Source organism: Onychomys torridus, chromosome 7, assembly GCF_903995425.1.
Source record: "Onychomys torridus chromosome 7, mOncTor1.1, whole genome shotgun sequence".
NCBI lineage: Eukaryota > Metazoa > Chordata > Mammalia > Rodentia > Cricetidae > Onychomys > Onychomys torridus.
The window spans coordinates 26871392-26886926 of NC_050449.1; the positions used below are offsets into that span (position 1 = coordinate 26871392).

The 15535-nt window shown below is 38.0% G+C and overlaps 1 protein-coding gene across 1 annotated transcript in view; it reads left to right on the forward strand.

Annotated features, from left to right (window-relative positions):
* Positions 1-15535, forward strand: part of Arhgap32 (Rho GTPase activating protein 32) — a 227941-nt gene that overhangs the window by 151655 nt on the left and 60751 nt on the right. The window contains exons 8-10 of the mRNA XM_036192477.1: positions 1535-1627; positions 2875-2997; positions 6469-6546. Of these exons, the coding sequence (XP_036048370.1) occupies positions 1535-1627; positions 2875-2997; positions 6469-6546 (294 nt within the window). The remainder of the gene's footprint in view (positions 1-1534; positions 1628-2874; positions 2998-6468; positions 6547-15535) is intronic.

Here is a 15535-nt window from a genome sequence, read left to right on the forward strand (position 1 = left end):
GCTAATTCCTTTATCAGTTACAGATCTTTGTCATTTACATTCCCCTTGTTTACAGCTTTAAGCTTGCTCACAGAGCCTTCCTCAGGAAACCATATTATTTAATTTCTCTGTGTTCTGCCTCTTACTCTCTGATGTTGAAGATCTGAATGAGATCAGGGAGCAATAATCACAACATAGCCTCAAATGTCTGCCTTCATAGTTCCTTCCCCATCCAAATACGCCATTGCTTTTGAACTCAGCCTCCAGTTCTTGAGACATAGGCAGAATGCACCTGCACTCTGCCAGAATATAACCCAAATGACCTCTAGTCTAGTCCTCATAGACTCCTCTCTGAAACCTCCTGGGCTGGGCCTGCACAGTGTACCTTGTTTTGTTTTTTTTTTTTCTTTTTGTGCATTCTGAGCTTTTGAACTCTTACTAGAACGGCTGGTTTAGTTCTGTTTGTAGCATTTTAGGTCTTCCTACCCCAAATTTCCAAACTCTTCCACCACGTTCCTCTTAGAAACCAGTTCCAAAGTACTAAAATCAAGACATCAGATTTAGCATGGCAAGAACTCAACTTCTGGTATGAATTTCTGTCTGTATTCTTTTTTTGTTACTGTGACAAAATATCCTGACCAAAACAACAACAACAACACACACACACACACACACACACACACACACACACACACACACCAAGAACAAAACAAAACAACCAACCCAGAAACCTTATCTTATTTCCAGAGAGGTTCAGTCCACTGTGGTGGGAATGTAAGGTCAGGAGGGAAGGCAGGGGCAGGGGCAGGGGCAGGAGCAGGAGCAGGAGCAGGAGCAGGAGCAGGAGCAGGGGCAGGAGCAGGAGCAGGAGCAGGAGCAGGAGCAGGAGCTTAGCTGTTCCATGGCCTCTGTACCAGGAAGTTGAGGGTGAACAGGCTGGAAAGACTTGGTTTCTCTGTCATCGGTCTGCCTTGGGCTGTCATGTCCCAGAACAGTGAGCTGTACTGTGGTGCAGGATCACATGAATACGGCTGCTCCTGTGCAGTCTATGCATGGGAGATTACAGCCATGGGAAGTAAAGAGAAACATGGGAAAAGTTAGAAGAACCACAGATGTGTATTTTAATAAATACCTTTTGTGTTTTCAATATAAAAATAGAAAAAGAAAGTCATGAGATTAGAACCTGTGCAGTGTGGCCCTTGATGATATAAGATGGTGAAAGCTGAAAATCCCACAGTAGAGGGTGGCTGAATCTGTAAAAAATGCCGTCATTTCAGTGACAATCTTCTGTAACTTAGTGAAGAATTCTCTGTAGTTATTATTTTTTAGGTGTTTGAGATAGGGTCTCACTGTGCATTCCTGGCTGGCCTGACAGAAATCCCCCTGCCTCTGCTTCCTGGTTGCTGGGATTAAAGGTGTGTGTCACCATGCCCACCCAATGTAATTATTAAGAGCCTAAATATCTGTGGGGTTTTTTTTCTTCCTGAAAATAACCAATTTACAAACAGCAAAGAATTATTCTTTTCTTTGAGTTACAATGAGTCTTTCTTTTCAGTCAGTTACTCAGATGCTTATGGCTTACCTGTCACGCCTCTCAACTATTGCTGGCAACAAGATCAACTGTGGGCCTGCCCTTACCTGGATGGAGGTATTGGTCTAATCGTCTCTGATGAAAGTTTATTCTAAAATGATTTACTTAAGGAATTTATCAGTAACCTGATAATTGATGAGTTTCACAAATAAAGAAATAAAGTATGTTCTCATCTTCCAGGAGAATTGATATTTGATTAATTTTAATTTTAATGTGTATGCATGTCTACATGTGTGCTGTTTGTGTACCTGGTGCCCCAAATGGCCAGAAGAGGGATTCAGATGCCCTCAAACTGAAGTTACAAATGGTATGAACCACCATATGGGTGCTGGGAGTTCATCTTTACAAGAACATCCAGTGCTCTTAAATGCTGAGCCATCTCTCTGGCATGATAGGCTGATATTCTAATATTAAATCTTTCTGTTTAATTAAAAATAATTTTAATATATTTTATAAATCTATAAAAGATTTAATATAGATTTTAGATAAAATTTAATAACTTATAGATCTGCTTATAAAAGACCTATCTTGTTATATAGCATTATGTTAATATATACAATTAGTAAGCTATTTGTTTTCATTTGTTATTGAAAATATTTTTATTTATGAGAAAACAGCTTCTTAGAGGTCCCAACTTAAGTGTTTTAAGATATTTATTGTTAATTTGTATATGTAGAATTATATATATATTCTCTCCTCTCAATAAAAATTGAGATACTACAAGGAAAGAGGGGTGTGGTACCCCGAGCCAGACCTGCTTACACTAAAACCATGACTTTGTCTCTGGTGGTTGAGTAATATGGAAAAATAATTCAATTTCTCTTAAATTATGTAGCTTTCTCCAATTTTTCATTTTTACCTTTAAGTGAAGGTAATGGTAATATATTTTGGGATTATGAGAATTAAGTAAAATCCTACACATTATATGCATAGCACACTGACTGCCATATATTAGCTACCTAATAACTGATAGGGTTTTAAAGATTTTTGTTACGTTTGTGGGGTAGTGCATACACGTGGCACAGAGCCTGTGTGGAAATCAGAAGACAACTTGCAGAAGTTGCTTCTTTCCTCCCATCGTGTGGGTCCAAAGGGTAGACTTAATCTGCTCAGCTCAGGCTTGTTGGCAAGTGTATTGACCTGCTGAGCTGTCTTGCTGGCCCTCATTTATGTTTTTGTTTTTGTTTTTTATTTTCTTTTTAAAAGACTTTTGAGGCTTATTGTCTCTCTAAATTAAATCTCCATGTATGGTTAGACAAGTCCTATGTCTTTAAACATTCCATGGTGCTTGATTTTTCTTGTAGATTGACAATAAGGGAAATCATCTTCTAGTTCATGAGGAGTCGTCCATCAACACTCCTGCTGTTGGTGCTGCCCATGTTATCAAGCGGTACACTGCTCGGGCCCCTGATGAACTGACCTTAGAGGTAAATGATTAGAATGTGGTAATTTGTAGGAGGAATCTTAAAAAGTTCTTATTAATAAAATCAAACCTGAGCCAGGTATTGGGCTGAATGCTGAAAGATCAGAGAAGCAGAACAAGCCACAGCTACCTCACCTCGCCAGTTCTTCAGCTGATCCTGTTTCCTCAGACTGGAAGCCTCTGAGTCCTCATTCAGAATGGATCTCAGCTGAACTGCTGCTCATAACCCTAAAAGCTTAGCCACCAAATGCTTTCTAGTTTCTTCATGCCTTATATATCTTTCTGCTTTCTGCCATCACTCCCTGGGATTAAAGGCTCACTTCCTGGGATTAAAGGCGTGTGTCTCTATGCCTGGCTGTTTCCAATGTGGCCTTGAACTCACAGAGATCCGGATGGATTTCTGCCTCCTAAGTAACAGGATTAAAGGTGTGAGTGTCACCATTTTCTGGCCTCTGTATCTAGTGGCTGTTCTGTCTCTGACCCCAGGTAAGTTTATTAGGGTGCACATATTTTGGGGAACACAATACCACCACAGTAATTATTCTCTGGTCCTTGCTGCCTTTATAGCCTCTCTCTAGCTGTTTTATAAGAATTCACTTAATTAAAAACAATAATAAAGACATGAGATTTTTCTGTAGTCTTTTATCTTTCAGCCTGGAAAGCTTTCTAATTTTGTGTAAAAGACTGTATTCATCCTTCAGCTTTTAGTGTTAGTGTCTCCGTTTCTACCAGGAAGTCATCCTTGGTCTTACTGCATGGGAAGTGCATCCTCCAAAGCAGGGTTGGATGCCATTCAGAACGGCTCTCATCACCATGACATGCACTCCTGGTTGCCTTGTTCATCTCAGTAAACATAGTATTCAGTATTTATTGGGAATCGGAGTTATCAAAGGAGAGGCTAAAAGTAAAATGAGTATTTCTTGCTGTCATATTCAAAAGGAGGGAGGGGGTTTAAGTTTTTCTCTGAAAATATGCATTGGCTGATAAGAGACAAAATAAATGCTAGTAGTTTTTTATTTACCAGTGAGCCATGTAACATCTTTTTTTTTTTCTTTTCTGTTGTTGTTGTTGTTGTTGTTTTTTCCGAGACAGGGTTTCTCTGTAGTTTTGATGTCTGACCTGGTTCTTGCTCTGTAGACCAGGCTGGCCTCGAACTCAAGGAGATCTGCCTGCCTCTGCCTCCCGAGTGCTGGGATTAAAGGCATGCATGCACCACCATGTAACATCCTTTTATTGCAGCTCTGTTCACAGTAACCAAGTTATGTCATTAGCCTAGTTGTCCATCAGCAGATGAATGGAGAAAATAAATATATTTGTGCACAATTAAGTTTTATTAAGCTATGGAGAACAATATTATGTCATTTTCAGATTAATGGGGGAACTAGAAATTATCATTTTAAATGAAATAAGCTAGACTTAGACAAATAATATGTTTTCTTTCATATATGGACTGTAGAATTAAATCTGTCTGCCTGTCGTCTATCAAATATGAAAGGGGGGGTCTATTTGGGAAGAAGGGAGCTAGTAGGGGATAGTGTAAGAGGGGGATAACAGAAGATAAATGTGATCAGAGGGCACAGTATACTTGTAAGGAAGCAATGAAGCCCATTATTTGTGCATCAGACATATGCTAATAAAAAATGAAAAAAGAAGTAGAACATCTAAATCAAATTGTTTATCACAAAACGAAAAGTTTGATCATGCTGAGGTCTGAAACCTGTCTCTCTGGTTTTCATTTTTATTCTTTGCATAATAAATATCATGTAACAGTCTCACGGACTTAGCCCTGTCATCCTGTCTACATTTTTCTTTTTTGAATTTTACTTTGGAATTAATATGTACTAAAAAATTATGTTTTTTCATAAAATAAATTGGTTAATAAATTAATTTTAATGCCAAGCATTACGGCACATGCCCTTGGTCCCAGCACTCGAGAGGCAGACAGGCAGCTGAGTTTGAGGCCAGTTTGTCTATGTAGTGAATTCCAGGACAGCCAGGGCTACTTAATGAGGCCTTCTTTTGATAAATGAATAAATAAATAAATAAATAAATAAATAAATAAATAAATAAATAGAAATTAATTTGACTGTTTCATTACAAAGCATTATATCATTAAACATTTAAAAAACGGGAAAATTAACCATTTCACCATTTCAGTACTTACTATGTATTTCCTTTTTAAGTTTAATACTTTTTAAGGATTTCTATTTATTTCAGAGATTCTCACGTATGTATGCAGAGAATTATGATCATATGCATCCCCATTTCTTTCCTTCACCTCTTCCTCAGTTTCCCACACTTCCCCCTTTCTAGTTTCATGCTCTCTTCTCTCTGAGTGGTCTGTTAACTCCAACTAGTGCTGCCCATATGTGCCTCTTTGATTAAAGAATATAGCTCCTATTAAATATGCAATTGAAAAATTTTTTGTTTATGATTTGTTCATTTGTATAAAGTTACACATTGCCTTTTACAATGAAGAAGTTTGCTTCTTTAGTGGAGTATTAGTATCATCTACTGATAGGGAGTTAGAGAACTTTACATTTACTAAGAACTCATCTCAAGCTCCTTTCTGTGTGATTAAATAAGATGTCAGGGACTCAGTGTTGTGCTTGTATTACATGGTAGTCAGTATTAATAGATACTATTATTCCAAATATGTGTATTTAATGCTATCTTTTAGACATGATTTTGATCACTGATAGTAACAGCAGGAACAAAGTTCTAAAGCTCCTTAACTGATGTCTTCATAAAATGAAAGTCAGAAATAAATTGATATGCATACCCTAAGCATCCTGGCTTTGCTATTTAGGACTAGCCGATATGTGGTTTGCCCCCGGGATCACATGGCTGGCTGCTTCCAGCAGCATCACAGAAGAGCACCCAACAAAGTTTATACCTAGTGCCTGTCGTGTGCACCTTGGTATAGCAAAACCATCCTAAGTTGGCAGCTGTATTCTAACAGTAGTGATAGTGCTGTAGTAATGCCACACTTTAAAAATGTATTATACTGGGGCTGAAGAGGTGCCATGGCTGTTAAGAACTCTTATTGTTATTGCAAGGACCCAGGTTTGGTTTCTAGAACCCCAACTGTCCATAATTCTAGTTCCAAAGAATCTGATGCTCTCTTTTGATCAGGTACCAGACATATACAGGGTTCACATATATACATACAAACAAAACACTATGCAGAAAAAATAAATCTTTAAAAAAAAAATATGCTGAAATCTTGTTTTTTGAAAGCACTGCTTGTCTGTTAGCTGGATCAGTTTTACACTATTTAACTTTTGGTAGAATACCCTTCAATAAAAGGTAAGGCTGATATAATTACTTTTAAAAGTCAGTATGTTTTCCCAGAGTTTATTAAAGCATAAAATAGTATTTTGCTCTTTTATGCAATTCATATCTTAATTATAGATATAGCAATTGGTTTAAAATTGATCAAAAAATGTTTTACTTAAAATTTTAATTTTTGTAGGTGGGAGACATCGTTTCTGTTATTGACATGCCTCCCAAAGTATTAAGTACGTGGTGGAGAGGCAAGCATGGATTTCAGGTAAGCCCTGGCCGTAAGAAAGCTCAAAGGACACTCTCTGTATGTGCCATCCATGTAGCTGTGTACAAGATGTGCCAGGAGAGGTCCTTAGAGGTGCTGTCCAGAGATGTGGGTGGTGATGAGTTAGCCTTGATTCCTGCGTCTGGTTGTGCTGTGCTGGCTTTCCTGTCCCCTCCTCCCTCCCCTTCCATTCCTGAACTGGCTAGAGCCAGAGCGCAGCCAGTCTCGGGCCTGAAGACTACTTCCCAGGCGGTTAGAGACAGGGTCTGCTTTGTTTCTGATTGGTGTGAAATAACAATTCACATATGTTTTCTGTTAGAATTTTCTCCGTTTGATCTTTTTTTTTTCCTGTAAGAATGAGTCATTACAGTGTGTTGATCGCAGAACAGTAGAACTGGAAGATGTCTCATTTATCTTTTCCACATATGCTTCAACAATTTGAGATTTGACAGTGGCATCTTTAGCAGTCCATATCTTTAACCAGTTGGCCACTTCATCACAATGGTGTCTTTTAAATAACCTTATACTAATATTTATATGATTTTATATTATCTGTTAAAACTACACAGAGTGGCCTCTGAAAATGTCTTAAAATTATATTCTTAATCTGAACCCATGGTGGGTTTTTTTTTGGGGGGGGGGTTGTTGCTGGTAGTTGTGGCTTCCCTATAAAACTGTTACAAAAAAAAAAAAACCAAAACCACTATATAAAGTGTATAACAGAGTTGGAAATTTGTGAACTATTATGTAACTATTTTAAGCTTTGCCTATTTAAGAATTCAGATTAACTTTTTATGAAGTGTGCATATTTAAAAGATACTAATACAACTAAAACAGTGCAGTATGGTAGTTAATTGTAAGCTCTGGTGCCAATCTACTTGACTTTTGTCCTGCTCTATCTTGGCCATATTTTTTGATGGAGATCACAGGACTTTATTTTACTCACAAATCTATTCTAGAGGTCAGTTGTGTGAAGACAAAAATGTTAATTGCTTGTAGCAGGCTTAATGTATATGCTATTTTGCTCAATAAGTACTAGTACTAATGTTAAAACTTCAATGTTTTCAAATGTTTTTATTTGAAATTTTTAGTTTTAGCATTTTCTTTAGAGCACATACAGCAATCTAATTTCCTAAGATCAGAACATTATCATCATCATGTGGCTTCACACCTTCTTTCTGTAATTGGACTCTTCTTTCTTCTAATTTATTCAGAGTTCTGAGAAGAAATGCTTTTGATGAAACGTAAAACTGAGTAGGAGACCAGGGTATTGTTTTTTTTTATTAAGGGGTCCATTCTTGGCCCAGTGAGATGGCTTATGAGGTAAAAGCATTTAGTGACAAGCTTAACAGACTGAGTCCAATCCTGGGGTCTACATAGTGAGGGAGAGAACCAACTCCCCAAAGTTGACCTGTCTTCCATCCATGCCCCCTGGCTTGCATGAGAGTGTGGTGCAACCAAATAAATGCTAAAAAAAAAAAAAAAAGAAGAAGTGAGCAGAACCAAATTAGCTTTAAAGTGAGTGGTGGTTTGGTCTTGGCATTACTTCAGCTTTCTTCTGTGTAGCCTTAGATATGTTACTTGTTTCCTTTGGACTTGTTTCTTACTAAAGTCAGAAGTGCTGCTTAAATTTTCATAGTCTCTTTCAACATGTTAATTCTATTACTGTGATAATAGTAACAGTTTCCCCTCATTTATATAGCAAATACTTGTGGAGTAGTGCAAGCATAGATTTATTCACCTAGTTTTTCAATTAAGACCCACACAGATTAGTTTGTCAGACTTTTTTCTTTTCAAAGTCAGTGTAGGGGACTGACTAGATGGCTCAGTAGTTAAGAGCACATACTGCTCGTATAGAGGCCCAAGTTCAGTTCCTATTACCCACATCTGGTGGCTTTCAACCACTCATAACTCCAGCTCTAGTGGATCTGGTGCTCTTTTTAGACTCCGTGGGACCTGTATTCACACATTCAAATATAGGTCCCCCTTATATACATATTTTTTTAAAAGCCCCCCTTATATACAATATTTTATAAAAATATACAAAATTAGTATACATTAACTAATTTAAAACTAGTTTATTACTAGAATATATTATATAACATAAAATTCCTTATTTATTTTGAGGCAGGGTCTCTCTACATTGGGAATTAGCCCTGGCTTTCCTGGCACTCACTCTATAGACCAGGCTGGCCTCAAACTCATAGAGATCCATCTGATTATGCCTCTCAAGTGCTGGGATTAAATGTGTGCCACCATACTGGGCAAAAATAAATTTTTTTTTAATGCAGGGAGATTTGTATTCAACAATAAAAACCTGGTTATATGGATTTTTCATTTTTCTTGGCCTTGGGAAAGCAGCTGAGTCTGTAGATGACATTGAAATCTCCTCTAAGAACAGCAGTTGATGAGATACCTATAAAACCAAAAGCAAATCTTCAAATGTCACTGTCAGAACTTTTAAAAGGGAGCCCAGTATTTTAAGAGCAGGTTCCACTCAGCTCATTATCCCTTGCACCTACACCAGTCATTTGTAAGAGTGCATATGGCCAATTGCATGGAGAAGTGTGAGTGGGAAAATGTGTTGGACATCTTTGAGGGAGGTGTTATTTGGCATTTCTTAGGCAGTGGGATTTTTTTTTAAATTAAAAAAAAAATCTTCCAGGTAATTATTTCCTCCCACTGTTATAGAGAGAAGATAGTTTTTGTGACGTTTGATAGTTCAGTAGAGAGCTTGGGTGCTGAATCAGTGAAGGATGGTTGGAGTTTATCTATCCCATTGCCTGAAGAGCACCAAGTATAGTTTCTAGGTTTACTCTCCACTTGTATGAACTTTGTGTTTCAATTTTTATGCTCTAGAAAGAAACATCTTTTATTTTCAGCCAGTGAGGATTGCAATCAGTGTCGGCCGGCAGCATCCTGGAGCATACCCATGAACTGGTGCATTGCTGATACTGTGTGCTGGCTTTATGTAAAGATTAATACATTGTATGCTGGGAAAATTTCATTCTGCCAAGCTTGTTCTCTCTGCTCTTGTTAGATATTTTTGAATTCTGAGTTGTGGGGGCCTCAGCAGAGCTAGCAACTACTCCAGGTTACTTGAGGGCCTTATTTTATATAGTTATATGTACTGTAGCAAAACCTACCTGAATTTTGTAATCTTTAAAAGCCTTTAACAGTTGAAGGCTCTTATAGGAAGGCATTCTTTATAAGAGCATTTTTATGTGACCCTTTTTAGAAATATAATATTCAGAATGCCAGTATATCAGATAAATTTAAGTTTCTTTAATGTAAATTATGTTGGAGTTCCTTATATTTCATACATTGTGGTATCTGTATATTTATGTATTGTATGTTATGCTTGTTTTCTAGGACTTTCACAACAAAATGCTATAGACTGTATGGCTTAAATGCTAGAAATTTATTTTCAGAAGGTCTAGAAGTTAGGAGTACATGACTAAACAGTTGTCAAGAGTTTATTTCCTCTGAGGCTTGTCTGAGGGTCCTTTCGTATACACATTTGACAGGGATTAGAGTCTTCTATAAGTTCTCAGGCCAGAGACAGCCAGAACTTTGGGTATTGGCCATGCCTGATAAGAGATTGAGGTCTTTGTGCAGAATTTCCTGGAAAGACTGTTGGGTTGGTATCCTGACCTACTCCTGGAGTCAGGTGCATCTGAGAAGGGCCTGTATCAGGCTCACAAGTTAGCAACCGGCCCTTGGTACTGTGTCAGAAGTCCTTGTGGCATTAGGCACTCTGCTCCAAGCACAGAGGACAAACAGGCTTAGTACCCTCTTCTGTGTTTCTCAGCTAGAATCATCTTGCAGGGATTCCTGAGGCAGTGAAGTCTTCAGTGGGGCTCAGGTGACCTGTGGAAGTCCTTGTCAGCGGGACTGGGCAGACTGGCCATGCAGGAACACTACATCATGCCGTAGAGGAGGGGCCACATGTGGTGACAGCCTGCTTGACAGAGGTGCACAGGAAGTGAAGGGCTTAGCTTGGCTTAGGGTGGCTGTGATTCAGGTCTTTGTAGGAATCTGGGTGACCATGTGCAGATGACGCAGGAGAAGGGAAGAGAGAAATGAAGGCATAGGCTGCTGCTTCCTTCCCATTCTGCAGACAGTCTGGAAATGTCCATGCGTGCAGCTCTGCTTGGCTGATGAGCTTTGTCTTTTTGTCAAGGTCCCACTTCTGTCTTGGCTCCTTTCTGACCACGTGGCATGGAGATCTTCCCTTGTGATTACTGTGAAGTAGCTGTACAATTTCTGTGTGATGAAATAGTTTTATTATCATTTCTAAAAACAACTAGACCGGTTTTGGACTTCAGGCTAAAGGGAACAAGTAGTTCACAGAGTTTCACAGAATCACGTACCCCATAATTTTTCCATTACTTATGCTATAGTGCATTGACTGTGTGGCAGGCACAGACCTTTGCCACCCTTCAGCTGTTGGTAAAGTTCATCTGCAGTACACAGTACACATTCTTTCTAGAAAATGGTCTGAGGTGATGTACAGGCTAGACACAGATAAGAAAAGTGCAGTCTCAGTTTCTGTCCTACAACTACTGAAGACCAGTTTTTGACTTGGTTTATACTATTTTAGCTGTAGCCCAGTCTTTAAATTAGGCTGTAAAGTGTTGTGTATATCCTGTGGGTTTTGACAGAGCATATGTATTGGATATGCCATCGTTCATGTTTCCATTCAGCCACTGAAGGACACCTTGCTGCTCCTGTGTTCTGACAAGGATGAGTAAAGCTCCTCTTATGTCCACTTGTATGTTTTGTGTAGATTTTATGCTTCTAAGTCCTTTGGTTAAATACCAAGGTGTGCGGTTATGGGATCACATAATAAGAATACATTCAGCTTTTAAAGAAAATTCCAGAGTGGCTGTCCCACTTCACATTCCCATCAGCAATACAGGTTCTTGCTGCTAAGCTTCCTGGTTCCTGTGTGACAGCAGTCAGGTTTTGAGGGCTTGTCCATCACACTGGTGTTTAATGATATTGCATGGCTGTCTTAACACTTGAGGTCGTACTGCTCTTCTGCTGCCAGTTGCCCTTCCTACACCACCTTTGCCTCTGATGCTTCAGCCTTAGTGTGTATAAGAACCATGAGACAAACATCCTAAAACACTGAATCTGCCTCTGTGGTGGTGGGGTGGGATGCCAGACCACCTCTGGTGTGTTTTGTCTCTGTGCCTACTAGGTAAGCTCAGATAGTCAGCTGGTAGTTGGTTAAGACCAGCAATTTGCTGCATTATGTTCAACATGTAATCTTAGCCCAGACCATAATTTGGCTGTGGGAACAGAAGGGTAAGTTCATCCATGTGTTTAAATTATACCCGGACTCTCTTTTCTTTAAACTTCTGGGAGTAGGAAGTGTGAAATTCTATTAACTACAATGATTTGAAATTCTGAAGTGTGTAGGTTTTGTCTCCTAAGGAATATATTGAATCTTTTAACGTTGTTGTTTAAGGTTTTCATCCTATTACATACTTCAGGTGGAAAAGAAGCCTTTCCTGTTCTAAAATAACTGGCATCACTCAGATTCGTGTAACTAGATATAGACCACTTAGGATTGTGGAGTGCCTTAGGTAAAAGGCATTATTATAGCGGTAACATCTTTGGTCATTATTAGTTTAAGTGCAGTGTTCTCGGAGGTTTTTTGTCTTGGAAATGGTCTCCACTTGGCATCAGAATGGCCCAAGAAATGTGTTAAAACTGAGTGAAAATTATGCATACTGTATATACTACAGAACCTTGCCGGTTGAAATGAAAGACAACCCGTGTGTTGGCAGGCTGTGTTCTTAAGCTATTCTTCCTTCCGAAATTGATTCTAGGTAAAAAATCTCCACAAACTTCTTTTGTAGAAATTGATGAGAGGATTAAACAATTCACATGGAAATGCAGAGGATTTAGGATAGAAAAACCAGGCCTGATTTGTAAAACAACCAATATAGTGAGCTAGCACAAAGTGAAGGTCTGCTATAGAATTTCTGGATCAAGAGCTTGTGGTATTGATGCAAATCAAAACAGCTTCATGGAATAGAATAGAGTCTAGAAGTAGACCCACACATACATGGACAAGTGATTCCAACAACCATCAGAAGTCAGTTCAGTGAAGGATCATTTTATTTTTGTCTCCAAGATGAACTTTAGTTCATATGTTGAATCAAGTGTGAAATTTGACTCAAAATGGATCACATACTCAAAAGTAAAGGATAAATTATAAAACTCCTTAAATGAAGATAAGAGAAAATGTCTGTGGCTTTGGAGTAGGCAAAGATTTCTTAAATGTAACATCAGATGAACAATTCATAAAATAAATTTGTCAAATTATAAAAAGCACCATAAAAAAAGAATAGAAAAATAAGCAAAGACTAGGAGCAAGTATTTGCATTAATTATATCTTATAAAGAACTTGTATACAGGACATATGAATGAATTCCAAAATGCACTAAGAAGTGGAACTTGGTTTCAAAGACGGGCAAGGGTTACAACATATACATAACCAAAAGGATTTTAATGGCAATCATAGCGATTTCCAATACCAATAATCCTTAGGAAAGTATAGGCTAAAACAGTGAGGCATAGCCACATAACTCAAATGGCAGCTGAAGAATTAAAAATTTTGTAAAGTGCTGGTTAGAATGTAGGGTTCTATGCCACTTTGGCCTACAGTTTATTGGATTTTTAGGTGAATTATATACCTATTATATATCTTATTCATTCCGTCGATAATGAATTACCCAAGACAAAAGAATGTTTATACAGAAGCTTGAACATGGAGGGTTATAGCAGCTTTATATATAATGGTCAAAGACTATAAATGATTATCTGTGAACTACAGATTCATGAATAGGCATATGGTGGCATCCATACAATGACCTGTTACTTAGGAATAAAAAGGAATTAGTCATTTATACATGTAGTTACACAAATGATCTTCAAAATAATGCTGTGTGGAAGAAGACAGATAATGCAACTTTATTCCACAGGGCTTCATTCATATGCAGTCCTAGGAAATTCAAAGTAATGCACAGCGGTATAGAGGTGATCAGGGGCTGCCTGGCAGCAGGGGAAGAGGGTGAGATGTAAGGAAAGAAGAGTTACAAAGGAGCCTTGGAGTTGGTGAATGTATTTATAAGCTGCATTGACTGTGGTCTCAGAACTTATTAAAATATACTTTTAATCATGTGCAGTTCATTGTATACCAATTGAACTCAAGAAAGGTAAAAGAAAAATTATGCTCAGCCCACTTGACAATTTCTGTCTTCTATATCCATTTACTCTTCTTCATTTTACATATCATAAGCTTTTTATTAACTTTTTATTACTCTATTCTTATAGATTTCCAGTGAAATTCTGCTTCTTATATCATACATCTCTTCTACTTGAAAGACACATTGCTACTATATTTCTTCCTAAAACAGTTCTTTTGTCCCTCTGGTGTTCAGAATTTGCTGGTTTTATATTCTGCAGAATGAACTTCAAATTCCTTGCTTGCTATGATAAAATGACCACTCATGACTCTGACCACACATTCTCATTCATTCCCTGTTTCTGTCTTATATTCCAGTGCTCTCTCTTTTAAAAAGATTTATTTTTTTTTGTTATGTGTATGAATGTTTTGCCTGCATATATGTAAGTGAATTGTGTGTGTGCCTGGTTCTGGTAGAAGCCAGAAGTATTGGATCCCATGGAATGAAGTTGCAGACATTTGTGAACTGCCATGTGAGTGCTGGGAACGCCATTGCTCTTAACTGCTCTAGTTTATAAACTTACTCATTGACCATATTTAACCATTAACCCACCCACTCCAACATAAACATGTTACTCTTTCCTGCTTTTGTGTCTTTTCTAAGTGATAAAGGAAACTATAGGTTTAAGGCAATTGTAATTTATTTTGTCTTATTTGGCTTTTCCTTGAATTAACTCAGAAAAGAAACAGAATCGCCTAGGGTGTTTGCCTTATAAGAGACACCTCTGCCCCATATTCTGTATTATAACTGATGTCATTCCATTGTCCTTTCATTTCCCATCACCCACTTCTTGTATTTACTGTCCCCATCCAATTTAGATTCTAGGCTCAGCATTACATTGAAGATGTGAAAAATATATCCCCCCCAGCCCTTACAAATGTGTAGTTGGATCATACTCTTACAACAGAAGGCAAATTAACACGAGAGAACTGAGTTTTATTAACACGTAGTGTGTGCAGCATGAGAGCCTCAGGGAACAGTAACTGCAAGCCGTGGCCTTGAGTCGCGGTTACCTTCAGCAAGAGACAGTTGATTTTGGAGAGATGGCAATGAAAGGGGAAGCAGTTCTCGTTTTTCCAAAGGTGGCCAGCTAGTGAGCTGAATGTAGGAGAGATGAACTGGAGGAGGCAGCGTGGCTCCGAGCACCCCCTGAGTGCCATTGCAGGGTTGTACAGAGGATGAATGAGGTTGCATATCTTCTAGGGTGGAGGGAGAACACAGACCTTTTGCTAATGTAATAGATTTCTTTCCTGCCTCAGGCCAGGCCTTCTTAAACTGTTTCCCCTCATAACTACTCCCACTGGAGAACCAGTGAACATCCTTGGGTATACAGGTATAAAAAAATAGAAATACAAGTCAAACACTTAATAAATCATACAGAAATCTATTTTAAAACAATTCTTTGGTATATGTATAGTTTTATTACTTATTGAAGATATGCTTGTTTAGCTTTCAATACAAATTAAACCTTGACCACATATTTTATTATGTGGGATGTAGAACATCGTTGGTATTTTTCATATTGATCACTCTTTTGATTTTGTAATCATCAATGCTAAGATTAACACTTTGCATAAATACCCACTATAACATATTAGAAGTATGTTTAGGGACAATTCAGAAATTGTTGGAAATTCTCACCTAATCTGGACAAATTTTATTTCATGATTTTTATTAAGTAAGACTCAAACAGCAGGTTGTTTGTTTTTGAGACAGGGCCTCTCTTC